The sequence below is a fragment of the Muntiacus reevesi genome, chromosome 2 (assembly GCF_963930625.1).
Source record: "Muntiacus reevesi chromosome 2, mMunRee1.1, whole genome shotgun sequence".
Taxonomy (NCBI): domain Eukaryota; kingdom Metazoa; phylum Chordata; class Mammalia; order Artiodactyla; family Cervidae; genus Muntiacus; species Muntiacus reevesi.
This window is the reverse complement of record NC_089250.1, coordinates 179,743,977-179,769,516: the sequence shown is the minus strand read 5'-3', so window position 1 is coordinate 179,769,516 and position 25,540 is coordinate 179,743,977. Positions and strand designations below refer to the sequence as shown.

The following is a 25,540-nucleotide window of genomic DNA, read 5'->3' as shown; positions in this document are numbered from 1 at the left end:
TTGTGTGTACAAGGGGGTACAGCCAGGCCCTGGGGCCCCTGGGAGCATTTCCCAAGGTGCCCGGTCTGACGTGGCATGACTGGAGGATGAGGTGCTGGGTGATCGTGGGGTGGACTGCAGAGGCACTTCTGTGGGGGCAGTCAGCACTTCCTGGTACCCACATCTTTCCTCTGGGAGGGTCTGGTGACAGGTGGGCAACCCAGGAGCTAGTCAGCGGGGCTTGCAGATCAGGCCAGGGTGGCCATGGCAATGGTGAGGGGGAGAGGGGTTGTTGTGCAGGCGTTGGGACATCTGGAAGCCTTTGCTCTCAGGCTGGCCTGGGTCAGTGGTAGCCGTGGGGCAGTGGTGGGAAGTGAAGCCCCTGCCAGGACCCTGGATGGTGCCTGAGAGAAACCCAGGCTGGCTGGACCAGCTGGGGTGGGGCCCTGGCCAGTCCGCCCACAGTTCTCTCTGGAGGTTGGAGCTCCCGCCCTAGTGACAACCAGCACTCACTGGATGCCTTCTGTGTGACCTGACGGGGACTCAGGGAGGGCAGAGCCCAAGCCCACCTTCTCAGGGTCCTGACTGGTCAGGAGGCAGCAGGCATGGAGAAGGGGGACAAAGAGGCTGTATGTCACTCGGGGCTTAGCTCCTGGTCAGCCTGGCTTGGCCCTGCAACCGTCCAACTCCTGGACACCTGCTTTCTTCCGTGCCAGGTGCAGTCGGTGGCCGTCCTCCTCCGAGAGTCTTCCCGGTCAGGGAGCTCGGAGGGCGTGGCAGTCCGGCTGGGTGGGCCGGGCCTGGGCTGCTGACCTCTGGAGCCCTGGGTCAGTGGACACCGTATGGGAGGCAGAAAAGGGCTCCGACCTGGCGTGTGTCTGCGGGGCCGCCTGAGGGCGGTCTATCCGTTCGGCGCTCGGGCCACCCTCCCTAATGACACAGCCCCAGGGGACCAGCGCAGTTTCCGGTGCCCCCTCCTTGGTCACCCTCGACGGCGTCTTGGCCCCGCCCCCACCAAGGCCCCGTCCCCAGCGACGTATCTGATGACGCCCACTCGGCCGGGCTCTGCGTCACGCCTCTCGTCCGCCCGGACGCTTTTGGCTCCGCCTCCACGCTCAGGGTCCACGCCCACACCCAGGCCCCGCCTCCACGGCCGAGGCTCCGCCCCCAGGCTCCAGGCCCTCCCTTCCCTGCGCTCGGATTCGGTCTCGCGCTCTGGCTCGGTCTCGCGCTCTGCGCCCGGCTCCCCCAGCCTTGGCCCCGCCCGCCAGGCCCCGCCTCCACTCCGGAGGCTCAGCGCAGCGTGTTCCTCGCCCTGTCGCCTGTCGCCGGCTCTGTCAGGTGCTCCTGGCCCCGCCCCCGCGCTCTCGGCACGCCCCGCGCTCCGGGCCCCGCCCGACGCTCTGGGCCCCGCCCCCGCACTTCCGGGCGGCGCCGGCGGGGGCGCTCCGGGCTGGGCTTCGGCGCTCTGGGCTCCGGCTCCCCGCTCTGGGAAGCGACCGTGGCCGCCGCTACCGCCGCCGCCGCCGCCGCCGCCGCCGGACCGGCCGCAGTCGGGCCGGAGCCGCGTCCCCGCGGAGCAGGCCGGCGGGAGTGCGCGGCCGGCCTTGGCGGCGGCCCCGCGGCCTGCCCCGCGCCCGCCTGCGGGCCGCCGCGCCGCCGCTGCGATGGGGGCCGCCCGGGGCCGCGCCCCCGCCGCGTCCCGCCCGCGGCGCCGCCGCTGAGCGCATGGGCCGCGCCGCGCAGCTCCGGGATCCGGGCCCGGGGCCCCGCCGCCGCCGCCGCCGCGCGGGTGAGTCGCGCGGTCGGGCGCACATTCCTGAGGGGCGCGGGCCTGTGCGGCGCCCATTGTAGGCCGCGCGGGCCGGGCCGGGAGCGGGACCCGGAAGAGGGGCTCGGGGGGCGTGCGGGTCCGGGGCCGCGAGGGCTCGGAGCGCGAGAGGAGGCGTGCGGCCCACCGCTGCGAGGGCGGGTGTGTCTAGGAGGGGGGTGCTCGCAGCTGATGCCGAAGGCGAGGGGGCGGCCCCTGTCGACTCTGGGGCCCGTGGACGGCTCACAGCGGGCAGCCACTTGCTCTGGGTGAGCTGAAAGGGGTGAGGAATACTCAGGATTCTCAGAAGGAAGGTACTGCGGGCAGAGTCTGGGGTGTGCAGTTGATGTGTTTGATTGGATGGTGCTGAGTGCCGTGCTGTGATCCATGGGTCCGGGGCAGAGTGGGTGGTGGGTGCAGAAGCATACTGGGGATAAGCCGGATGGCGGAGGGTCCCTTCTCCTCCCCGTACAACCCCCCCGCCTCCCCAAGCAAAAAGTAGGAGTGAGTGAGTCTGAAACCGGAGGAAGCACTCCCGGTGAGGCAGAGCCTGAGGCCGGGTGGTCTGGCTTGCTTGAGGGGCTTTACTCCCTCGGGTAGATGCCTCACCCCCCAGCTTTCTCTGCCTTTCTCCGGGGGGTATGTCTTAGAGTCCACCTCTGCTCTCCATTTTCATGGGAACCGAGTCCCTTGTGAAACGAGAGCTGTACAGTCAGGGCAGTGATGCTCATAGTTCAGCATCGAGCACAGCAGAGAAAAATGCATTAGTCCTCTGGGCATTTTTCTCAGCCCGTCTCTAAAATAATTAATAAAGAGTGATTGTGCATCTTGGCCCCTTGTTTGTGCTCATACTTCTGTTCTCTGCTGCTTCAGGGAGACCCTCACACCCTTGGACCAGGCCTTATTTTGGAGAACACACACAGTCTAAACCTGATCTCCCAAGATAGCACTATCTGGGTTTCACTTTTAAGAACTATTCAGGAACAAGGATGGGAAAGCATACATAATGTTTGTTTCTGTCTGATTCCTAGCAGGTATTTATGTTTCTTGGATTTCTGGTTTCAGGAAAGCTAAGTGGACTTTTTGGGTTTCGTTGGTCATTGAGGATTTAGGTAGTGGGGGAATAGATTATATGTAAAGCTGTAGTCCCAACTCTTAGGACAATTCTTAGTAAACGGACAGTTGGGAGTATGTCAGTCACGCTCTGTTGTTTCCATACTTCACATAAATCAAAAATTCAAAAGTTGCGTTTGAGTAAAACAAATAAATATACACACCTACAGCCTTGAGCTGGCTGCCGTGGTACCCAGGGGGTGTGCTCCTTGGCAATGACTGAAGGAGATTGTAAATGAGGCATCAGAGTTGTAGATTCCTTTTGTGGAGTACCCTTTGTTGAAGGTGGATCTGTTGGCCAGACCCAGTGCCTGTGGGCCCTTGACTCTCACCTGAAGCAAGGCAGCGTCTTTGTATGTGGTGTGTGCGAGTGCACACCGAACACCTGTCGTGCTCCTCCTTGGGATCCCAGAGACCTCAGTGATGGCAGCGCGCTTTGTAACAGCAGCAATGTGGAGGGATGTTCTTGTGCTTCTGGGACACTGATGGTCTCCTGTCAGTTGACAACCAAAACCAGATGTGAATTTTAAGAAATGTTTCTCCTGGGCTATGAGAAGATTGGTTAAATGATTAGGGGGACTTGCTTTCACACAAATGAAAAGACAGCTCGATGTTGAACTTGCTGCTGTTTCAGTACCTATGAAGGGCTAATGTTCCACATGTGAGCCAAGTGTTGTTTTCCTTAATGTTCATGAATTACATATTTGTTGGTGCCCCTTAGTTGTGAGACCTTGTGTCAGACGCTGTAGGCCCTGCAGAGAACAGTTTAAACCAGGCTGCTCCAAGTTGTTTACCTGAAAGATATCAGCACTTTAAGAGAAAGTGACGTGACTAGTAATCAGCCTCCCTTTAGAACACAGTGACTTGGTTTTTTCTCAAGACAAGTGAACCACAGAGCATCTCCAGCAATAAGGCTCAGGGGACCAGGTGTGGGTCCTCCTTCCTGAGATGGTGACCCCTACAAGAAGGTGCTAGCATCCGGGAGCTGATGTGGAGACCTCAAAGGTGCTCAGTCCCTGTCGATGGGGCTCAGAGGAGGCGACCTTGCAGTTGAAGTGGTCCGTGAGCAGCAGCTGTCACAGCCCGTGGGCCTTGACCTAAGAAAGCAGGCTGTTCCTGCCGAGGCCGAGATTGCAGCCGACCCAGTAGGCTAGTCACTAGCTTAAGACAGTAGTTGTGACCTGTGCTCCACCTCTGGGTGCCGTGAGATGTCGGCAGCTGCTGGCAGGCGAGTGTGTGCGGACCAGGTATGGGGCAGGTTGCATGTAGGCCAGGGCCCGAGAGTGGAGAGGTGGCTGGAGGTCTGTGCCTTGTGTTGGTGCCGGGTTTTTGGCTTTTGCTCTGCTCCTCTGACTCGCTCAGTGCTCTCAGCGATTGGGCCTGTCATGCTTCTCTCCAGTCTCCTTCTAAGCAGGCCACTTACATCCAGCAGGCCAGGTTGGGAGGTGTGGCTTGAGCCAGTGGGCTCGGTGTCAGGGAGGACAGGACGCGAGGCTGTGGCAGAGCCCTGGCAGGGCAGCCTTCCCTTGTGCAAGACGGGCTTCTAGCAGCAGAGACAGAACCATGGCTCCCTGACTCTGAGAGGGCGAGTCATGTGACTTTCACTTACCCAAGCTGCATCCTGTGAGCCACATGCTTCCTTAGCTAGTAGGGTTTGGGCCTTGTCTGCTCTGTACCTTCTCTGTTCCTCAGAGTACTCAGTTGCCATTTGCTGTCAGAAGGACACTTTCCTTTTAAGCAAGGTTTTCAAGTCTAGAGCACATTTCTGATGGAAGCATTTTTTTAAGACTGTTCATGGGAATTCCCTGGTGGTCCAGTGGTTAGGACTCCACATTTTTACTGCTGAGGGCCTGGGTTCATTCCCTGCTCGGGGAACTAAGATCCCACAAGCTGCCCTGTGTGGCAAAAAAAATAAAAGCCTTCACATCATTGGCGGTGTGAGAAGGCCCCTATGCATGGGAGCCCTATGTTCACTCACTTGAAGGTGCGTGAGGTGACCCATGGTTCCCTCTCTTTGGGCCGTGTTGAGACTTAGAAGAACAAGTCGTTGTGTGTTTGCCCGGGTCGTGGGGACACTCAGTGTGAAGCGGTGGAAAGCAAGAAGCAGAGCGGCTATGGGCCTGAAGAGCATGGAGGGCAGACATGGCCACCAGCCGCGGTGTCTGCGCATCACAGTGGCCTTGTGATGCTGAGATACATACCCTTACCTTCCTTGTGAGGGGCTGGCTCTCACCTGACTTTGCACAGCTGGGAGGACCAGAAACTCCTGTGCCTCCTCCAGCCCTCCTGCCTTTCCGGAACTTGAGAGGGCCCGGCCATGCAGTCCTATAGCAGCTCAGGATGGAGCGTCCCCAGGCTTGTAGTCTCTCCTTGTTCTCACAGAAGGGCCCTCAAGGGTAGTGATGCTCTCTGTGTTCTGGACATTGATTTCTTTGTGCCAGAGGCATTCCTGTAGTTGGCCAAGTTTACAGAAATTGTTCTAACATAGTACAAAACCTTATGACAGAGGATTGAACATTTAAACTGAGTTTCTGGCTTTGAGTTCGAGCGGGAGGGCATCATTGCAAGTCTTGTCGTGAGAAAACCTCTGTGGTCGTATTTCCATGGACCCACCTTTCCTAATCCTTGTCCTCTTAATGGTTTCAACAGGACAGATTGATTCACTTTGGAGCCGTAAGTACTGATGTATTAGGGTGCAGCGCTCATTATTCATTGACGCACAGAGTCCCAAAATGAATATCCAAGAGCAGGGTTTCCCCTTGGACCTTGGAGCAAGTTTCACCGAAGATGCCCCCCGACCCCCAGTGCCTGGTGAGGAGGGTGAACTGGTGTCCACAGACCCCAGGCCCGTCAGCCACAGCTTCTGCTCTGGGAAAGGCGCTGGGATTAAAGGGGAGACTTCCACAGCCACCCCGAGGCGCTCGGACCTGGACCTGGGGTACGAGCCCGAGGGCAGCGCGTCGCCCACCCCTCCGTACTTGAAGTGGGCCGAGTCGCTGCACTCCCTGCTGGACGATCAAGATGGCATAAACCTGTTTAGGACTTTCCTGAAACAGGAGGACTGTGCCGACCTCCTGGACTTCTGGTTTGCCTGCAGCGGCTTCAGGAAACTAGAGCCCTGTGACTCGAATGAAGAGAAGAGACTGAAGCTGGCCAGAGCCATCTACCGCAAGTACATCCTTGATAACAACGGCATTGTGTCCCGGCAGACCAAGCCCGCCACCAAGAGCTTCATAAAGGACTGCATCTCGAAGCAGCAGATCGACCCCGCCATGTTTGACCAGGCGCAGACGGAGGTCCAGTCCACCATGGAGGAGAACACCTACCCCTCCTTCCTCAAGTCCGACATTTACCTGGAGTACACGAGGACAGGCTCGGAGAGCCCGAAGCTCTGCAGCGACCAGAGCTCTGGGTCAGGGGCAGGGAAGGGTGTCCCCGGGTACCTGCCCACGCTGAACGAAGACGAGGAATGGAAGTGTGACCGGGAGGTGGACGAAGCTGGTGGCCGGGACCCTGCTCCACCCGGCAGGCTCACGCAGAAGCTGCTCCTGGAGACTGCCGCCCCGAGGGCCTCCTCGAGTAGACGGTACAGCGAAGGAAGAGAGTTCAGGTGAGTCGACCCGCAGCCTGCAGTCCTGTACCCACCTCCACGACCTGGAGAAGCAGCCAGGGACAGGCCTTGTCCTTCAGCCCGAGTGGGTGGACTCCGGAGCCGGGGTGAGTTGTGGGGCTGGTTTTTGTTCACGATACCTCCTCATGTGTTGGATGTCTTTACGTTTCTTTTTAAATTTTGTGTGCGTGTGTGTTTTTGTTCCTGTGCTTGGGTTTACCCTGGCTGTGGCAAGCTGGGCTGCCCTCCAGCTGTGGAGCCCAGGTTTCTCCCACGGTGGCGTCTCTTGTTGCGGCTCGTGGGCTTCGTAGCTGTGGCGCACGGGCTTGGTTGCCCCGCAGCACATGGAATCTTCATGGACCAGTGATCAAATCCCTTGCATTGGTAGGCGGATTCTTAACCACTGGACCACCAGGGAAGTCCCAGATGTTTGTTTGTTTATTTGACTTCATCAGGTCTTAGTTGCCAACCTGGATCTGGGATCTTTGTTTGGGCCCATGGGCTCCGTAGTTGTGGCCTAGGGGCTTAGTTGCCCCAGGCATGTGGGATCTTCATTCCCCAACCAGGAATTGAACCGGAGTCTCCTGCATTGAAAGGTGGATTTTTAACCACTGGACCACCAGGGAAGTTCCCCTAGATGGTTTTTTTTTTTTTTTTTTGGGGATGTCAGGCATGTAATTGAGACACAGTAGCCATAGTTTGTTAATAGTATTGCATTAGGACATGTAAAAGTTTCTATCTGATCAGTTATGATTACAAGTTGTTGTGGTTGTTCAGTCGTAAGTCGTGTCCGACTCTTTGTGACTTCATGGACCCTCCAGGCTCCTCTGTCCATGAGGTTCTCCAAGCAAGAATACTGGAGTGGGTTGCCATTTCCTTCTCCACCCCTAGATGTTTTTAATATTTGTATTTTGAGGGCACCTTATCAAGAAAGATTGAAGGCGGGAGGAGAAGGGGACAACAGAGGATGAGATGGTTGGATGGCATCACCGACTCTATGGACATGAGTTTGAGGAAGCTCCAGATGTTGGTGATGGACGGGGAGGCCTGGCGTGCTGCAGTCCATGGGGTTGCAAAAAGTCGGACACGACAGCGACTGGCCTAACCAACTGACTTATCAAGAACAGCCTAAAATATATGGCTTTGTAAGTCATTAGGAGCGTTGGCATTCTTAGGAGTCATATGATATTTAAAGCTTATCCTTTAGTAGTAAAATTTGTGTTCTTTCGCACAGAAGGTGGGTTTATGTGGCAGACTTGATCCTCTTGGTTTGATAGGACATTTGAGTGCATCAGTGCGGAGAGAATTCCGGGCCACTTGGGAGGTGGTGGCGAGGAGGCTGCTGTGCCACAGGCTGTCCGAGAACTTAGGAAACTCCCTGTGGCTGCAGTGGGGGCTCCAGGACGGGTTCTGCACCTCCCGGCTCCCGCCGAGGAAAGGGTGGTGCTGCTGTGTGTTCAGTTTCCAGCTCTCCTCAGCTGTGATCAGTCCTTGCACAGGGAGCGATGTAGCCTTGGAGGCGTGGAGTGGCGCTCTTCGGAAGTCGTTGCCAGCTTGGAAGCCTGTCCCCTGTTCTCCGTTGGTGGTCTTGCTGGAAGTGTTGTTTGGTCTGGAGCTGGGGCCCGTAGCCGAGGTCAGTGGGCACTCGCATTATCACTCATCTCCCTGTTGGTAGGTGGTCCCGGACACTCCTGCCTGCAGAACTGAAAGCTGGGGATTCTGTGGCCCTGCTGATTAAATCGTGGATCTACAAACGCATCCCTGGGTGCTGGGCTCTCCCATGGAGCCAGTGAAAGCCCAGATCACGTTTCCAGGCTTCCGTGGTAGAGAGATTGGCTACTTCTAACAAACACAGGGTTAAACTTTTTGAGGGTTTAAATATTCTTTAAGTGATGTGATGAAAAAAGATACACTGTTTCAGGTAATCTTTATGCACCTTTATGCACCTTTTCCTCACTGTCCTTATTGATTTAGCAATCTTTTTAGGATAGAATATACTATAAAATTATCCTGGTAAGGAAGACTAGTAAGTGACAATAACTTTTAAAACCTAACATGGAAGTTTTCATATTTGATTAAAACAGTTTTAAAATGGGATTATATTTGAGGCCTGGGCTGCAGAGGAAAACAAACTGAGCTCAGTTCTGATTTCTGCTTTTAGAAATTCCCACGTGCTACCCCTCACACTTCCCAGTTCTTGGTCGGGGGCCCGTTGTAGCAGCAGCCTTGCTTATCTCGCTTCAGTTTGCTCTGTTAGTAGTATGTACCCTTTACTGTCCGATTGTGGAAACATGTTCAGCTGTGAGGACTCTGGCACATGGAGGTGTTGGCGCCACAGGGGCCTGGTGCCCCCAAGTCCTGCCTGCGCCCCGATGTGCCCCTCTTGGGGCTGCCTGTGTGGGTGTGTGGATGGGCGCCCTCCTGTATCAGGGCCAGTGTCCATCAGCGCTAACAGGCTGACTCCAGCACAGTCCACTTGCTTTGCAGGGGTGTGCGGTTAGGGTCCATGAGGTTGAATGTCACAGAAAACCCAGCCTGCCCAGCTTCCACAATGAAGGGGTTGGGCTGGCCCAGACAGACAGAAAGTCTGGAGCGGGCCCAGCTTCAGGTGCGGTTTGATTCTGACTCCAACCGCGTTTGTTTTAAAGACTTGATTTTGTTTTCGTTGTCTTTTAGGGCAGTTTTAGGTTCCCAGCACAATTGCGAGGAAGGCACAGACGTTTCCTGTGTGCTCCTGCCCCGCACGTGCACAGCCTCCCCTGCCCGCCCCAGCAGTGCCCCTACCAGGGTGGTCATTTGTTAACAGCGGATGAACCTGATCCTAGTCTCTGCTGTCTCCATGGTCTTGCCTTTTCCAGACGCCGTGTAGTTGGAAGTAGACAGTATGTAAGCTGTTCACATCGACTTCTCTTACTTAGTCACACGCTTTCAAGGTTCCTCAGTGTCCTTTCATGGCTTGATCGCTCATAGCTTCAGCCCTGAATAATATTCCGCTCTCTGGATGGACCACAGTGTATGTATCCATTCGCCAGCTAGAGGACTTCCTGATGGGTCCAGTTTTTGGCAGTTATGACTAAAGCTGCAGTAAACACCTCTGTGTGGGTTATTGTGAGGACGTGAGTTTTCATCTCCTGTGGGTAGAGCATCTAGGATCGCGAGTCCTGGCTTGTGTGGGAGGTCGGTTTCATAGGAACTGCTCTCTGAGTGCTGCTCTGTCTCTGCCTTCCCACGGCCGGCTTTGCTCCCGTGTTGTGTAAACAACTGCCCCCCGCGGCTGGGGCTGCCCACTCCCGTCTGATCACGGTGCCTGCGCTCCGACCAAGTAGGGCTGCCCAGCTCTGTCCAGCGAGGAGGGAGAAGGAGAGTGGGTGCCGGTGCCCGCCCCTGCCGCCCGCCCGGAGGAGCAGCACGTGCCGTCTCAGCGCGGCTGCTGCTGGAGAGTGTGTCAGGAGGGCCTGTCTGGGACAGGACGAGGGGCTCCGGAGCTGAGTTTCCCGGCCCTGCGGGCCCTGTACCACGAGGCTGCTCCAGCGGCGCCCCTGGGCCGCCCCGGCGCCCTGTACCAGACGGGGCTGCCCGAGTGCCGCTCCTTGCTGGCTTCGTGTGCACATGGCTGTTTTTCATGTTGTTGACTTGAGAGCCTTTTCCATAGGTCTTTGTCAAAACTGAGAAAACAGGGATGCCCCTGGTATATTCTGCACTTAGCCTAGTCTCCTGGGGTCATTTTGAGCCCTGGGCTGACGGGTCACTAAATTCCTTGCTGGTTTGCTGTTCTCTGTGTGGAAAATGTTCCTGGTCTCTGTGGCCCGTTGTCAGTGGAACTCTGCACTGACTTGGGTTGGTTCATACCCACATTTAAATTTGGTGTGAATTGGCAGAGGGCCCTCTGATGGCACAGGTGTTTTGGCTATTTATTTACTGAGTGATTTGGCCTGGGGGCCCAGGACCTGTAAGACATCCACAGGCTTGGAAGCCTGGCCTGGCCTGCCAGGGCTGGGCTCGGCCTGGTTAGTCAGGCCTGAAGTCAGGCCATCTTTTTCAGTCCTTCAACCACCTGCACTTATCTATTGCCACTGGTTTTCTTTTCTCTGTCTCTTTTTAAAAACATACTTCCTTTTCTGGGCACAATATGCAGTGTGTGAAACTTCCCTGACCAGAAATCGAACCCATGCCCCACTGTGGTTAATCGTGGAGTCTTAACCACAGCGCCACCAGGGAAGCCCCTCTCCTTTTTTAATCGACATGTAGTTGACTTACATTGTTGTCTTAATTTCTGCTGTAGAGCAGAGTGACTCAGTTATACATACACTGTATGTGCATTTTTTTATATAGTCTTTTCCCTTACAGCTTATCTCAGGATATCAAATATAGTTCCTTGTGCTCCACAGTAGAACCTTGTTTATATTACTGTTGGTTTTCATGTCTAAGTGGCGAATGCTTTCCATTTCTCTTTACTGCCTTCCTCACTGGTTGAGAAGTTGCCCGAGGACAGGTTCTCATCTGCTCTCTCCTTACGTCTTCTGGGTCGGGCAGACAGTGAGGCCCCCTGGTCAGCACTGGTCCCTGTGGCCGTGGGCAGAGAGTTCAGTGCAGATGATGTTTGTAGCAGGAGTAACTTGTGGGTCCGGTGATGGACAGATGACCAGCCCTTACTGTCCACACTGAGGAATTGCCTGACCTGTTTGTTGCCTTATCATCTGTGTTCTGGTAAATGACTTGAAGAAGGAGAAATGTAAAAAGAGGAAGCGCCCAAATGTGTGCCGTTTTGTGTGGAAGGCGGAAAAGTGCGGTTGCTCTGGGGTTTCTGGTTGCAGCTCCAGCGCCGCGGGGCGGGGGTGGGGCGGTGGCTCTGGGGCCGGCTGCTTCTATCCTCAGGGTGGTGGGGGCCCAGGCGACAGGGGTCTCAGGACACTGGTCCCGCTGTTGTGGTGGTTGTTCAGTTGCTCAGTCGTGTCCGACTCTTTGTGACCCCATGGACTACAGCACGCCAGGCTTCCCTGTTCTTCAGCATCTCCCAGAGTTCACTCAAACTCATGTCCATTGAGTCGGTGATGCCATCAGACCATCTCGTCCTCTGTTGTCCCCTTCTCCTCTTGCCTTCAATCTTTCCCAGCATCCGAGTCTTTTCCAGTGAGCCAGCTCTTCGTATCAGGTGACCAAAGTATTGCAGCTTCAGCATCAGTCCTTCCAATGAATATTCAAGGTTGATTTCCTTTAAGACTGACTGGTTTGATCTTCTTGCTGTCCAAGGGATTCTGGTGACAGCCTGTTTAATTTGACCTTCAGGGCTTCCCAGGTGGCACTGGTAGTAAAGTGACCCACCTGCCAGTGTAGGAAATGTAGGAGATAGAGGTTTGATCCCGATCCGTGGGTCTGGACGATCCCTTGGAGGAGGGCCCGGCAACCCTCTGCAGTGTTCTTGCCTGGAGAATCCCATGCCTCGTGGGCTACAGTCCCCAGGGTCACAAAGAGTCAGACACAGCTGTAGTGACTTAGCGTGCAAGTACTCTTCACTGTAGGACTCTTGGATCTTTTGTGATGGAGGGTGACTCGTTTGTGAAGTGTGGCTCTCCCTGCAGCCTTCCCCCTTTTTGCTACTGCTGTGGCTGTGGTCACTCTCAGGTGGGACATGGGACTTGGGGAGAGAACATGACCCTGCTGCCTTTTCTTTGTGGTGTGTGACTTGTTCACCTGGATGAATTCCTTTAACTGAACAGATGATCCCAAAGTTGGTGACTGGAGATGTTTTTAGACAGACTTTAGTATGTAGCTGTGGGGTTTGCAGGGCAGGAATTTACAGGGAATTCCCTCGGGGTCCAGTGGTTAGGACTGCACACTCTTAGTGCTGCGGTCCTGGGTTCACTCCCTGGTTGGGGTACCAAGATCCCACAAGATGGGCAATGCAAGCAAACGAAAAAGACAGGAGTGTATAGATCTTTCCCTTCACCTCGTGGACTGGATGGGGAGAAGGTTAATTAAGCTCAGTGGTTTAATTTAAGGACCCCTTGCGTGATGCCTTTTCCACCGGCTCTGTCTTCTGGGGTCAGCCTTCTCCTCCTTATGTGATGGTGGGAGAGTTGCTTCACCTCTCTGAGCTTTCCTGTAACAGGAGGAGGATGAAGCAAGGGCCTGCCAGCTGAGGCTGTCAGGGAGGTCCGTGAGCTGGTCCTTGGTGGGCCTGCATGCAGCAGGTGTTCAGGGCACATAGCAGGTGCTTGAAGTTTCAGATCCTGCTGTGTATTCGTTGACATCTGAACTTACTGGTCTGCTCGATGTTGGTGACATTCTCATCCAGGTGGCAGGCGATTTCAGATCATGACACTTTGCAGTTTTACTAATCATGTATCCTGAGAGGCACCCAAAGCTGCCATCCTTAGCTCCAGAAGTGGCACCACCATCTACCAGCTCCAGCCCAGCCCCCCTGACTCCTCTGCCGAGTTTGTGCTCAGCCCCCTGCTTCTCACTGCGGCGCCCGCCACCTCCCGGAACCACAGAGCCTTCTGGCTGAGTCTCTGCCCCAGTCTCCCCCACCACGCCCAGAGGGATGGTTTCTTGATGCCGGTCTGGCACGCTCTCCCTCCCTGATGCGCAGACTTGCCCCCGGCTCCTGTGACGTCGCGTGTCCACGGGAGACCTGGTCGCAGTACTGACATGCTGTGTGCTTCGTGTGCCTGTCGGTCAGGGGGTGCTGGCTAGTGAGAGTTCGTGAGCTAGTTACAGGAGAATCAGAAAATATTTTTCTCTATTTTAGTCCCACAGAACTCTGTAGTCTTTGACAGGTTTCAGCAGAGCCCAGAAAGGTACAGTTAGTCCTCAGATTGAGGGATTTGGGGGTGGAGGGACCCCTTTGTGAGGTGCTCCGTGGCAGTGGGTTCATGAAAGGGGAGTACCTGCAGGGACCGTGACCTGGGGCCGCCGGGCCAGATCGAGATGCCCGGGCAGGTGGGTGGCTGGGCGTGTGCGTCTCTGTGTCTGCCGCCCAGGGATCAGCCGGTTCTCAGGTTTGTGTGCCAGTTAGCCTCATGGAGACTTGAATCTGATTCATACTTACTGTCTGTCAGTCTCCTCTAGCATCCTGACTTCATTTACACCCATTTACCTGGCATCCTTAGAAATAGTGGAGTTTGGTCAAGTGGTCGTTGTTTAGTGAGGAAAAAGTCAGGTGGCCTAATAATTCTGTCTTCAGTCCAGCTTGAGGCCGAGTATGTGTGTATGTGTATGTAAGAAAATCAGTGTTGCTTTATTTTTCCCCTGTGTCACATCAGTACAAATGCACATTTTTGTGAACCACTCAGGGTACACCCAGAGCCCATTAATTCCAAAAAGTGTTTGATTGAGACAACAACTCAGTAAATCTCTTTAGTTCCTTCCCGGAACTCAGGCTTGCCTTCTGACTTTGTGAAAATAAATGCAGTCTCCAGGGCCGTGCACAGGGCTTCATGTCTGTGAGGGACTGCAGCCTCTCCCTTCCTTATCCCTCCCCGAGTGGATTACAGCCTCCTCAGAACCAGTGGAAACCTTGGGAGCAGCTGGACTCAGCTCTTTTGTTTGGACCAAACTCCACCACCTTTTGTGGATAGAGGCAAGCCCTGCTTGGTGCGGCCTCGTCGGCACCTTCCTCAGCCCCCCGGGGCAGGAGGCTCCCGCTGCCTGGCTTATGGGGTCTTAGTTCCCCCACCAGGGGTTGAACCTGGACCCTCGGCAGTGAGAGCCGGGAGACCTGACCGTCGCTGGACCACCAGGGAACACCCTTCCTTGTGCCCTTGGAGTCGTTAACATGCTTTCGTCTGGAATTGATCATCTCTGAGTCACTGGCTCATTTTCGGTCTGAGGGCCCGTGTCTTCTCTTAAGGAGATAGTTAGAAGTGATCAGAAAGCACGTTGCATGCGGCATTGTGAATAATAGCTCGCAGTCAGAATATAGCTCGCTTGGTGTCTGATCACAGGGCTGGTTGTGCAGGGATTTTTTTTGTATGGCTGGAGGATACAGGCTTTCTGTTTTCTTCATTTGGTTTTTCTACATTTTCCAAATTCCTATAAAGCATGCATTTTTGTAACTAGAAAGTATATTATTAAAACATATACAAAAATATAAGAAGGTTTGGATGATATGCAGTTTTCAAAAGCGTATCTTTGTCTTTTAAAAGGGTCATATAAATGTTTCCTTTAAGTGTGATCTTAGGTCTTAATGTTTGCACTCTTATACCAGTATTTTAATTAATTTTAACTTTCATTAAAAAAAAAAAAAGAAGGAAAAATTCAAATAACGCTAAAAGGCCGAAAATTAAGCTTGGCAGTCTCATGACCCCTGGCCTTTCCAGGGTGGCCACATCCAGCTTCTTACCCAAGTGTGAGTCAGCTCAGATCACCACGACAAAATGCGGTAGAGTTGGGGACTTAGGTGACAGACTCTTCTCAAAGTTCTGGAGGCTGGAGGCCCCAGACGGAGGCACCAGCAGCAAAGCAGGCTCTGTTCTGTTCTCGGGGTTTGCGCATGGGCCTTTTCTCACGGTGTCCCGATGGAGACAGACAGCTCCCTGGTCTCTTCTGATGAGGGCAATGATCCTATGGGATCAGAGTGCCACTTATATTTTTATTTATTTACTTTATACTTCTTGAAACATTTTACTTATTTGGGCTTCCCTGGTAGCTCAAATGGTAAAGAATCTGCGTGTAATGCAGGAGACCCAGGTTCAGTCCCTGGGTCAGCAAGATCCCCTGGAGAAGGAAATGGCAACCCACTCCAGTACTCTTGCCTGGAGAATCCCATGGATGGAGGAGCCTGGGTGGGCTTCTGTTCCTGGGGTTGCAAAGAGTCAGACACCACTGGAGGGACTAACTTGCACTTGTTCAGAGACCTGTGCTGCGTCTGTTGCTCCGTAGGCTTGCTCTGGTCGCAGCGGGTGGGGACTGCTCTGCTGTTACCACAGCGGCTGCTCGGGTTGTGGCACAGGCCTGGCTGTCCTCGGCCTGTGGGGTCGTCCCAGACCGGGATTGAATCTGTGTCCCCTTGGCAGGCAGATTCTTAACCGCTGGGCTGCCAGGGAAGTCCAGACCTTTTCTCTTTTGTAAATAGTTTCAGTAGTTTTTGTCTTTTCCCCCCATTGTGCTTCATGTGTATATTTTCCAGACCTGTCTACCATTGGCTCATTTCTCTTCAGTTGCATGCAGTCTACTATTAGGCCTGTCTGTTGAGTTCTTAACTTCAGTTGTTATATTTTTCAAGTTTAGTGTTCATTTGATTCTTCTTTTTGTTTTTTTTAGTATTCAGTTCTCTGCTTAAACTCTCTCAGAAGCTTGTCTTTTAATGAACATGTTCCTCACATGCATTTTAATGTCCTGTAATTTTAAAATTGGGATATTTTGTGGTTCTTTTTCTATTGTCTGTTTTTCTTATGTTCTTGAGTTGGCTGGTCCTGCCCCTAGTATGCTGGGCAGTTTTTATTGAACAGTTGGCACAGATTCTGTATGTGACACAGATTAAGAAATCACCTGAAGACCCCAATCCTATTTTTCTCCAGTGAGGGCTCACCTGGCCTTTAGTGTGGGGACTTGTCACTTTACACCAGCCGGAACCAGCCATGCCACTGGGATCCCAGCTGCAGGCCTGGCGTCTGCACCAGCATTCACACCTTTGGTGCATGTGAAACACCCATTTAGGAATTCTGGAAGTTATCACATTCTCAGCCTGGAGGTCACTGCTTGAGGACCTCAAGGAGAAAAGTGGGACCATGTGTCTGTCTTGTCCATCTGTTTTTCTTTTTTCTCTCATGTTTTAGCCCCTTAAGACCTCATTTTCCTGGTACCTGTCTTGTGCCTTGTTGTTTAGTCACTAAGTCCAACTCTTTTGTAACCCCATGGACTGTAGCCCGCTAGGCTCCTCTGTCCATGGGATTTCCCAGGCAAGAATACATTCCATTCTCCAGGAGATCTTCCTGACCCAGAGATTGAACCCACATCTCCTCATTGCAGGTGGATTCTTAACCACTGAGCTACCAGGGAAGCCCCTCTGTGCCTTAAAACATATGAAAACCTTTCTGTCTGTTTTTCTCATTGGTCTTGCAAGTGGTAGTTTGATCCCGGGTCAGGGAACTAAAATCCACATGCCATGCAGTGCAGCCAAAAAAAAGAAAACTTTGTGAAGAGATGAGTCCTGTTGGGCGTCCCTGTTTCTCTGGACCTGCCTTCAGCTGCCTCTAGGCAGAGCGAGTGCTCCATGGATCATAACAACTCAAATGTCCTTCTGTGTCCACACACCCACCCCACTCGCCCTCTCAATATTGTTCACAGGTAAATATTCTGAATAATTGTGTGCCCTCCCAAAGCATCTTTATGAATATAGAAATTAATATGAACATATAGTTATTTTCAACGTTAAATACATTGTAAAGTAGGAATTTTCTTTTGAGAAATGTATGTGACCTAAAAAATGAGGTCCATCACACAGAATATGGTTTATGTTGAGTATAAATTCCAGACTCATTGTATATATGTTTGTTTTTCAGGCATAAAGATGACTTTACTAATTACTTTAAGCATTTCTGGTGTTTTGTTTGAGTTTGGGGTTTTGTTGCTTCATCCCTCTAGGTATTGTTGCCGTGCTCCCCATGTGACAGAGGCAGCTGGGTGGATTAGTGGCTGGGTTCACTGTGACCTAAATGATAACGGACCTTGTGTTACTCGGCATGCACGGCAGACAGGTTCAGCCACGTGTCGGCTCACCTCCCTCAGCGTGAGCTGCTGGCCTCTGCGTCCGCCCTGCACAGGCCCGTGTCCGAGCCACGTCACCAACACTGTTCCTGGGGGCAGAGACCAGGCCCCCAGGTGCCCCTGTGCTGGGCCCTCCTGCCCCACAGGGGTCCCCACCCTCTGCTGGTCCCCACCCTCTGCTGGTCTTGGCTTCCCAGCGACGTGGCCATGCCCCAGCTTCCAGGCAGCCCCCAGGGCCACAGGCACAGAGACGGCAGAGTTGAAGGGGCCGGGTGAGGCCTGGCGCGGTGCTCCGAGGGGCGGTCCGAGCCGGGGTAGGCCAGTGACAGGACGCTGTTGGAAATCCCAGCGTCAACAAAATGGCAGGCTTGCATGTTGGTGCTTTGAAATTCTGATTGCTTTGGAATGTAAAGTTTTGTGCTGCCGTGTGCAGTTTGTTGGAGTTAATGTAAAGCTGACACATTTTCGTGGTAAACAAAGTGTCTGGCAAGTGAGAGCAGTCCAGGGTCCATCCTGTGTGTAGTGGAAGCAGGGGCTGTGCCTTACCTGTAGGGCTTCCTCGTAAGGTGGTCAGGGCAGGTTCATTTGGATACAGTGAAAGTCCTTTAAAAAGAAAATCCGTTTGAAACGTTGTGAAAGAAAACTTCATCAGCAGAAAAATCAAATAACTTATAAAAAGCAAAGTACCTGAAGAGTCTGAGTTCTCTCAGGTTTTCACTTTCTGGGCAGACTTCATGTGCTGAGTCAGGGGAGGCAGACAAGGGTATCCTTACGGCCTAGGGGCTGCCAGACGCGCAGTTAGCTTAGAGAAGGTTGAGTGTTACCTGGGGCTTCCCTGGTGGCTCAGCAGTGAAGAATCTGCCTGCAGCGTGGGAGATGTGGGTTTGATCCCTGGGTCAGGAAGGTCCCCTGGAGAAGGGAATGACAGCCCACTCCAGTATTCTTGCCTAGGAAATCCCCTGGACAGAGGAGCCTGGTGGGCTCTAGTCCATGGGGTCGCAAAGGTCAGACATGACTTAGTGACTAAACAACAGCAGACAATGAGAGTTACCTGGTGGTGTTAGGAAGTGAAAAGGGTGACCCAAGGCTTGGAATTTCTGGTTTCTGAATTACTTCAAGGGAACAAATCGTACTGTTTTTATGAACAGAGTTTTGATTTTGACTAGATTCATAAGTGTACGTTCTTAATCTTTGAAAAGCCATGTTTTCAGAGTTGCTGATTTGATCTTGTGGCTTCAATCCCGAGAACTAGTCTCTTCACCAGAGTTCTGTGTGATCTCAGAACTGCAGCCCTCGACCTCCTGTCTGCTTTAGGTTGTGAACTGGGGACCGATTCAGGCCTGTGGTAAAGAGGTTGTGATCTGTGATTTTGAGCTCATCAAGAACCCATGTCTGGAGTCTAGCTGCATTTGCGAGACCTCAGGGGTCGACAGATAGCATCTCTGTCTGCTATTCTGAAGAGCCTGCAGGTTGTTGGGAGGTGTCACTCTTGCATGTTGATGGTGGTGATTTACGTTTGTGAAGAGGGACCAGCCAATTCCTTGGAGCTTGTTTGAGCCGTCAGAAGCTGGAGTGAGGGGCTGAAGTCTCCAGGGGAGGTTAATGCCAGATGCATGCTGACCCCATCATTGGAATGAGAGTGATTCATTAAAAATCATGGTGGCAAACATACATGACCATGTGGGAAGCAGACAGCTAGTGGAGAGCTGCTGTCTAATTACAGGGAGCTCAGCCTGGTGCTCTCTGATGACCTAGAATGGTGGAGTGGGGAGTGTGACTGATTCACGTTGTTGTATGGCAGAAACCAACACAACATTGTAAAGCAATTCTTCTCCAACTAAAAATTTTTTAAATGAATACAAAAAAAAAAAAACAAAACCACAGTGGCAGATTCTATGAAACATTTTTTGTTACACTTTTTTTTTTTTTTGTTACACTTTTAAAATACCGCCAAATGGAGTTCCTCTTTATCAGATCCATGTATCCTAAAGATCTGATGTGAAGCATTTGTGTGAGTCCAGGCCCTGAAGGATTTCTGCTGATGCCTGAGAAGCCTGCTGTGCAGAGAAAAGCTGATGTAAATGTGCAGTGTTTGTGCTGAGCAGAGATGAGCAGGGCTTCTGCTCTGGTTCATCCTTCCTTTGAGCTCTTGCTGGCAAGTTCCATTGTGGTGCTTTACAGTTTTCAGCGTGCTCTTCACATATATTGTTCCATAGATTTCAACTGCTCTGCAGCAATAAACATCCAGGGACACATTGCAAAAGTTATATAAGAAATATATTTGGTGCAGGAAAATTGAAAAATACATGTAAGTGAGAAATGATCTAGCCTGGTCCCTCTTGAATCTTCTTGGCATCTGTGTGGTCTCTCCTCCCTGTACAGATGGACCCTGACCCATGTCACCGACAGTGTGAATCTTTAGCAGGTGTTGTAAAGAGTTGCTGCTTTATCGTAAAGAGTTACTGGTGTTCACAGCTGCACACAAGAATTGTGGCAAAGAGGGAATGCCCCTACCGACCCGAGACTCTCTCAAGCCAGGAGTGCATGGTCTCCCTGGACCCTTGAATCTGCTCTGGTCAGCGTCTTACAGGAAGCCAAGGGGATCTACGTCCTGCAGCCCGTAGCCCCCAGCCTCATCCCGCTCCACGTGCGGGATGCCAAGCCCGACGTGCTGGCCCGTCTTAAGTCGAGCGGTTTCTGCATCGTCTGGTGCTCGGCCTCCCCTGTGTGTTCGTGTAGGGTACTCGGACCCTTTTCAAAGAGGTGGCCGTTGTCGGTCCACTTTGCAGGGGTAACCCGCCCACAGTCAAGTGCTGGTAAGTAGTGGTGAGGGCGGATGGGGCCCTGGGGCCACTCTAGGGCCAGGGTTCTCCACTGCCTCTCTTGTGGGTGGCCGGTGTGTGGCCCCCGTGGCCACCATGCCCCGTCTGTGCGTGCCTTTTCCACAGAACATGGATCCTTCTGTCGTAACTGTTTGGTTTTGACTCTGATGCCCTTTGGTGTGTTGTGCAATTCAGCGTTCATTCATGGTGGTGGGTGCAGTGTGCCAGTTGGGTAATAAAAATAAACAAAGGGTCATAAAGTAAATAAAAGCCGTGTGGGACTGGGAGGCCGCCTCACAGCACAGATCCCAGGTTGCGGATGCCTCCCTGGTGAAGACCTGTCCGAGCGGGGGCGGGACTGGGCTCTGGAAGAGCAGGGATAAGAGGATGGCTTGCAGCAGACAGATGTCCTGCTACAAGGGAGTGTCCTTCCAGTACATACAGATCAAACGACGGGTGTGAATAGAATGTATGTATCATCCTAAAGTATCTCTGCCACACATCACCTCTTTTTTGAAAAATAATTTTTTACTTTTGGCTGAACTGGGTCTTGGTTGTTGCACACAGGCTTTTTCTAGTTGCAGCGAGTGGCGGCTACTCTAGTTGTTGAACTTGGCCTTCTCATCGCGGTGGTGTCTTGTTGCAGAGTGCGGGCTGCAGGACGTGAGGGATTCAGTAGCTGCAGTGCACAGTTTTAGTTGCCCCGCGGCATGTTCAATCCCAGACCAGGGATTGAACCTGTGTGCCTTGCATTGGCAGGCAGATTCTTTATCAGTGGACCACCAGGGGAGTCCCACGAGATTGCCTCTTAATTACAAAGGAAAACAGTGAAGTTAGAGTAGAAACTTGGCAGGCCCTGGTTTTGCTAGGCCCTAGGCCCAGCCTGCAGGACGTTCTTGGAAGCGTGGCGGCATTGCCTCTTTGCCGCTCCTGGAAGCGCCTGCCGGGATCTCACAGGAGGCCGTCTGGGCCCTTGAGAGTGTCCCAGCAGGACAGGTTGTAGGTGTCTGAAGACAGGACAGTCGTTATTCGGCTGTAGCCTGGGTCTCAGGACATCGATTGGAATGGTTCTCAAGGCCGCTCCTGCCCAGGGGAGGGGTCCGAGCTCTGCCTCCTGTTGCTCTCGGTCTATCTGTTGCCCCTGTGTCCCAGGTCACTGGGCTCTGGCCTGGGGCACCGGGTCTAGAGGCGGGGTGGGGAAGGTGTGGGCTGGGCTGGCCTCACCTTCCCAGGAGGGGCTTGCAGAGATGATGACCAGGAAGGTCACTGCACAGGGCCTGGGGCACAGAACTCTCCCGAGACCCTGCTCGTGAGTCCTTTGGCTTTTACCAAGGAGGGAAATTGCTGGGTCCTGTGGTAACTCTGTTTTAATTTTTAGAAACTACCGGACTGTGTCCCTCCGAGTCTGCACCATGTACACTCCCATCGAAAGCTTACGAAGTTCCACAGAAACCAAAAATGATTACCAAGCAGTGAAAATGAATTTCAACCCAGTGAAATTACCCTTCAGGAATAAAGGGGAAATCAAGACAGTTTCAGACCAGCAAACACTGAGGAAGTGTCAGCTGCAGCCCTTGTACTCATGGACGTACTGAAGGGTGTTTTCAGGCAGAGAACATGCTCTCAGGGTAGGAGGGACAGGGGAGGGCGTGGTGACTCCAGGCGGCTGTTGGAGGATAAAGCAAGACTGATGATGTCTCCTGGGGTTAAGACACCACATGGACCCAAAACCCAGGACGCCAACAGCACATGAGTGTGTGGGAGGCGGGTGGAGTTAATTCTGTCTGTTTTTTTTTTTTTTCTTTTTTGCTGCTCCGTGTGGCACGTGAGCTCATAGTTCCTCAACCTGGGGTCAGATGTGCACCCCTGTAGTGGAAGTGCAGTCTTAACTGCTGGACTACCAGGGAACTCCCGTGTTAACTCGGACCATGTGTTGCCTGGGAACAGGTAGAATGCAGTTAATTGGAAGTTGATGCATCAAGGGTACCTGTTGTAATCCCTGAAGGAACCATTGAAAGAACAGTGAAAGAGCTACCTTTTTAGAGGGAGGAGACAGAAAATAGAAAGTATTCCAAAAGAAGGCAAGGAGGAACAAAGGAAAATAGAACAGCCATGACCAACAGCAGTGAGCCAGTGGATCCACTCTGTAGCCACACTGAACGCAGCGGGACCAGAGAAGCAATTAAAAGGAAGAGTGGTCAGACCAGATTATGGGAAGGCAGCTGCTCAGAAGGAGACATAGAAGCAAAAGGACGCTGGACGTTTTTGAGTGAAAACGTGGAGGGCAGAGTCCTGCACTCAGCAGCCCCAGAGGCCGGGCAGTCCTGAGGGTTCTGTCTTGAGGTCTGGAAGCCGCAGAGAGGCCGGAGGTCTCCCTAGATCCCGTGTCTGAGTTCCGGTTCCAGCCGTCCTGTGGGGAGCAGCCAGCGGCCCCCAAGTGACGTTTTGCCGAGCTTCCTGTGTTGCGGCAGCCTGCAGCGCCTGTCCCGAGGGCTGGCCTTGCTGCCGGCCCCTCCTCCTCTTTCTCCCCATGCACGTTCCTCCCCTTGTGTCTGGTCGTGGAGCTGTGTCCATGCTGGGGTTTGCTCAGCACCGGAGGCTGTGGAAAGGACCCATGTTTTCCCTGCTTGTCACCTCAAAGCTGGATTTCCTGGGCCCTGTCGGGGGAGGGCGCAGGTGGCCCGTGCAGGCATCAGGGTCGCAGGCTCAGTCCTGCCCTCTCGGGGAAGGTGAGGGCCCGGGGCGTGCAGGTGCTGGCCCTCAGGTAGTGGAACACGGAGGGGCAACTTAGCTGTCTGTGGTCTGAATTCCAGCTCAGTGGCTGTGTTGGTGATTATGTTGATGGTTTGTGTTTAAACAGCCAGAGGGATAGCAGTGTTGTTTAGGGAGAGCGTGGTGCTGTAGACATGGGCCTGGGGCGGCCCCCGTCCCTTCCCTGGAGCCTCTGGGCCCTGCGCCTGCCCTCATTTGGCGGGAACCTGGCTGCCGTGGGGGCTCGGGGGGACCGCGGTGTGGGGTGACAAGCCCGGGTCCTGAGCTGGAGGGCGAGTCGTGCGCACTGTCAGCGTCCTGGCGGTGCCGTGGCCGCTCTGCTTGTGTGCGTGGCCCCGGGGAGGTGGGCTGCTTCCTGGGTTCTCTCCAGCAACACTGCCTGGCCCGACCCAGCTCACGTGTCCTGCGTGACCGGTGTTCTGAGGTGGCAGGTGTGGACCGCCTCTCCCTGAGCATGCACAGCTCACACTGGGGCGTCCCCCTGGGTCCCGTGGAAGCAGAAATACTCTGCTCCCTTCTCTGCACAGAGCACACGGGTCCCCGGAGCCAGTGCAGCTGCCGTTCACGGGCGCCCTGGACAGGATGAGGCTGCAGTCAGAGCCCTCAGAGGTACCTCGTCCCGTCCCCCCTTCACATGACCTTCCAGGGGGCTTGGGGAGCCTCTGCTGCGAGGGGCTGGCGGGGCCTTTGCGGGACGAGCAGAGCGGAGACTCCAGAAGGGTGGCGTGTGTGGGGGTCAGGCGTGCAGGAATTCAGGGCCGGTGGTGGCGTGCTCAGTGCTCACGGCTGGCTCTCCATTGTGACGCAGAGGAGTAGTTGGATTTTACACGCACATGTTTCAGGTAGAGATCTTAAAAAATATTGAAGCATTTGGAGGAAAACTGAGGGATATATTTATGATTGTCAAATGAGGAAAGTTGGCCTACGTAAGGTACAAAAAAAAAGTCTGTAAGGGGAAAGATTGATAAGTCTGACTTCACAGAGGTAAACTTTTCTAATACCAAAATCAACATAAACAAAGTTAAAAAGTGACATTTAGGGAGGAAGTATTTTCACGTATGTAACCAGAGGTTAATAGTAAGAATATTTCAGTGAAAGTCACTCAGTTGCCTATCTCTGTGCGACCCCATGGACTGTCCATGGAATTCTCCAGGCCAGAATACTGGAGTGGGTAGCCTTTCTCTTCTCTAGGGGATCTTCCCAACACAGGGATCGAATGCAGGTCTCCCGCATTGAAGGCAGATGTTTTACCAGCTGAGCCACAAGGGAAGTTCAAGAATATTTAAAGACATCTGTAAATCACTAAGAAACTCATAAACCGCCCAACAGAAAATAGACAGAAGGTGTGAACAGGTCATTTAAAGAGGAAATAATTAATTTAAGTGACATCTCAGTGCTCCCCCTGCTGACCATCTACCAGGGAAATGCAAACTGTTAGTGCCAATTTCTGGCTAGTTCGGTGACCCATGGTGGTGGGTCCCACCCAGGGCGTGCGGGATGGTCATCGCTGTCCTGGAGGGCAGTGTGACAGCCACTCTTAAACCCACGGCCTGTGTGCTCGCCACCCGCTCGTCCACCCCATGCCCGTGCTCAGGCTTGTGCTCCGGAGGCCTGGCTGGAGCCCTCATAGGCGGCTGTGGCACAGGGTCCTGCTGGCCCGCGAGGCCGGGTGGCTTCGCAGCCAGTCAGTGAGTCTGCGGCGGCGTGTTGCAGGAGTGGGGGCGTGGAGCCATCGCCCTGTCTCTAGTTACCGGCATGGAGCATGCGTGTGTTCATGGGCACGGCTGCCCAACTGCACAGGGAAGGCGTGGGGTGCCCGTCTCCCAGGAGTGTGGGGATAGGGGCAGGGCGGACCCGCGGCCTTTTCTGCCCTGTCTCTTCTGAATGCTTCGGGTCTGTAGTCCGCGTGCTGGGGTCGCAGGTGATTCTGAAGATGAGGATCAGCACGTGGGGACGTGGCCTGGCGGCTGCTAACTTACCTCCTTATTAGCAGGTGTGGATCGTGGCGGGAGCCCGTCAACCCCTACTACGTCAACTCCGGCTACGCCCTCGCCCCTGCCACCAGCGCCAATGACAGCGAGCAGCAGAGCCTGTCCAGCGATGCCGACAGCCTGTCCCTCACTGACAGCAGCGTGTAAGTGCCCGCCACCCCTCCCCCACTCTGCGGGGGCTGTTCCTGGGGACCCTCCTGCAGCCCAGAGCCTCGGTGGCTTCCCTCCAGGCGAGGCTGCCGGAGCTGCCTGGCGGCGCCGAGCCCTGATCTCAGTGGCGCTCGCTGGATGTGCGGTGCGTCCAGGGCTGGCCACCCCAAGGTGTCTGCTCTGTGCTCGCCTCCTGTGATCTGGGAGCCGTCTCACCCGATCAGGGCCTGCTGTCCCCTCAGCGTGGCTCTGTGCTGGCCGGCCAGAACCACAGAAGCCTCTGCACCCTCGAGGGTGGCGTGAACCGGGTGACTCCCCTGGGGAAAGTGCTCGCTTCTGACACCTTTCTCTCTGGTTCGCCGATGACTTCGGGGACCTTGGCGCAAGTCAGGATGTGATGGTGTCACACCTGCCCATGTCACGCCAGGGCGTGGCCTGTCTGCCTGCTGGGGTCCACCACCCATGTGCGTTGGGCTTGCCTGCCTTCAGTTGCGTGCCGTTCACTGTCTCTCTGCCCCAACAGGGAGGTTTAGGCTTTGGAGCTGGCAGGCGTGTGGGCATCTACCCCTGCGTCGGCGCGTAG

The 25,540-nt window shown here is 53.9% G+C and overlaps 1 protein-coding gene across 7 annotated transcripts in view; it reads left to right on the top strand.

Moving 5' to 3' along the window:
• Nucleotides 1-1,585: 1,585 nt before the first annotated feature.
• Nucleotides 1,586-25,540, top strand: part of AXIN1 (axin 1) — a 38,802-nt gene continuing 14,847 nt past the window's right edge. For 3 of the 7 annotated variants that reach the window (XM_065923912.1, XM_065923910.1, XM_065923908.1), the window contains exons 1-3: nucleotides 1,586-1,771; nucleotides 5,552-6,512; nucleotides 24,810-24,950. In XM_065923912.1, the coding sequence (XP_065779984.1) occupies nucleotides 5,635-6,512; nucleotides 24,810-24,950 (1,019 nt within the window). In that variant the 5' untranslated portion in view covers nucleotides 1,586-1,771; nucleotides 5,552-5,634. Of the gene's footprint in view, nucleotides 1,772-2,055; nucleotides 2,073-5,551; nucleotides 6,513-24,806; nucleotides 24,951-25,540 lie in introns of those variants that run through there. The other 4 variants (XM_065923909.1, XM_065923911.1, XM_065923906.1 and 1 more) reach the window with 2 other exon arrangements.